Source organism: Malania oleifera, chromosome 10 (genome assembly GCF_029873635.1).
Source record: "Malania oleifera isolate guangnan ecotype guangnan chromosome 10, ASM2987363v1, whole genome shotgun sequence".
In the NCBI taxonomy this organism is placed as follows: Eukaryota; Viridiplantae; Streptophyta; class Magnoliopsida; order Santalales; family Ximeniaceae; genus Malania; species Malania oleifera.
The window spans coordinates 35,343,422-35,345,366 of NC_080426.1; the positions used below are offsets into that span (position 1 = coordinate 35,343,422).

General features: G+C 40.0%; 1 protein-coding gene across 1 annotated transcript; it reads right to left on the reverse strand.

Moving 5' to 3' along the window:
* Nucleotides 1-211: 211 nt before the first annotated feature.
* Nucleotides 212-1,451, reverse strand: LOC131166219 (uncharacterized). The gene is made up of 2 exons (XM_058124568.1): nucleotides 772-1,451; nucleotides 212-667 (listed from the first exon to the last, which is right to left on the reverse strand). Exons 1-2 carry the CDS (start codon nucleotides 1,413-1,415, stop codon nucleotides 427-429), a joined length of 885 nt encoding a protein of 294 aa, XP_057980551.1. The 5' UTR covers nucleotides 1,416-1,451; the 3' UTR covers nucleotides 212-426.
* Between the last annotated feature and the right edge of the window lie 494 nt (nucleotides 1,452-1,945).

Genomic DNA, 1,945 nt, shown 5'->3' on the forward strand with positions numbered 1-1,945 from the left:
AAAGATTATGTCAAGCCTTTTGTCACAAAGTTGACTCATACTTAAAAGGTTATGCTTAATTTTTTAAAATTCAAACATAAATAATGTGTAAAATTAAATTTTTGTTCCTTAATTTTTTATATATTTTATTTTTTTCACTTTATTAGTCTATGTAGAGGGAACATCTCTTAGCATTACCCAATAATCAATGGTCCAAATGACAACAACCAAATCAACTCGATTTACTTAATATTTTCTCCTTATTATTGAAGGATACAACTACTCTTTAATATATGAATGTATGACAAACAACTATTATTTTACTAACGGTTAAAAGTAAAACTTGAACAAATTTATATAAACAAATATATAAAATTAATTAAATTTTCAGTTTGATTCATATATTAATATGATTTTAATTAAATAGTACACTTATAAGAGCACAGATCATGATTTGATGTGATGATCTCCATTATTGAAAAGCTTCGTATTGTTATTATCATTATTATTATGATGGTTTTTGTGAAGTTGGAATTTTTTGCACCACACGGTTCGTCCATTGATAATGAATTTGGCATTGTCGTGGCCGTTGAGAACCAGAAGGGGCAGGACGGAGTTGGTGAACACCACTTTTCCGAACAGCGCCGGCCGATGCACGTAAACTCTCTCCACGCATCCCCCATATTTCCTGCATCTCCCCCACGCACAATTTCAATTTCTTTGTTTTCAAATCATTGGGCCAGAGGCCTAGAAACCAGAGAGAGAGAGAGAGAGAGAGAGAGAGTTGCTTACTGGTTGAAAAAGCGGATGATATCCAATTCATCCAGAGGGTATCCATTAGAGAACGTCAAGAACAAGCACCGATCTTGCTCCGGTGCCCTCCCGCGCCAAAAATCCCATTCCTTCGCACCCGGGTCCAATTTCGAAGAACTCCTCATGGGCGGCCGCACTGCACCCGCCGCCGCCGCATTGGGTGCCAATTTCTCCCCGTTCGCGGGCGTCGGCGGCGCTAATAACATGCCGTCGCCCCACTTCTCCATTATAAACCCTGCAAACCCATTAATCCCTTTTGGATTAATGCCGTGGATTTCGTAGAATGGTCCTGATATGGCCTTTGAGGCTCTTACCCTGTCAGCTAATAACAGTTCGCGTTGATCCGGGAGAGAGAGGAGTTGAAAAGTGAAGGGAATCCGAATGGGCACTGTCCTTGAATTAGATAGCTGCAGAGCAGCCATGGCCTCCTCTGCTTCCATGAAAATCAGACCCAGAAGGTAATCGTCGCAGGAAGATAGCTTTCTCACCGTCGATGCGTTCTCAATTCCCAATTCCGATTCCAGCCATAGCCAAAATGCCATCGTCTTCCTCACCCTTTCTGGGTTTAGTTCCATTCTCATCATTCGCCCAAACAAAGCCCTCTGTGCCCTGTTTCTATCCATCTACCAGAGAGAGAGAGAGAGAGAGAGAGCTGTGTGAAGAGAGAGAAACTTAGGGAATGGAAGCGTTGATTTATCGGGGAAATTTGGAATGGTCGCGACTGCCCGGAAACGCTCTGTTACTGTTTCTGTGTTCTTTGCGCGGGTGCAACGGATGCAAATTTAAACAGAAAAATATCTGGTGTTCTGCATATAATGGTCGTTTTCTACAACTGCTTAGGTGTCACGCTTTGCGAGCCCGATAGTAGATTTCTGGCGATGGATTTCTCCAATCACATGATGCCAGGTCATTGCTGAGTCATCATTAATGAACCCTTGTGGGTAATGCTCTGCCTCAGCCACATATCAACTATGTAGAAGACTAGTAAAATTGAATGATTGCATTAAAATTAATTTTAAAATAAACTAATTTATAACATTCATTGAATCAAAAGAATGGACTTTACAAGAATTATTTTTACAGCCATGCAATAATAAATAGGAGTTAGAACTTTGAATCAACCTAATAAATTAACTTTATTTCATTTACCCAT

Coding starts and splice junctions, on each gene's coding strand:
- LOC131166219 (XM_058124568.1), bottom strand. CDS start 1,415: ATGGATAGAAACAGGGCACAGAGGGCTTTGTTTGGGCGAATGATGAGA. Junction 668..771: donor ATCATCCGCTTTTTCAACCA/GTAAGCAACTCT, acceptor GGGGAGATGCAG/GAAATATGGGGGATGCGTGG.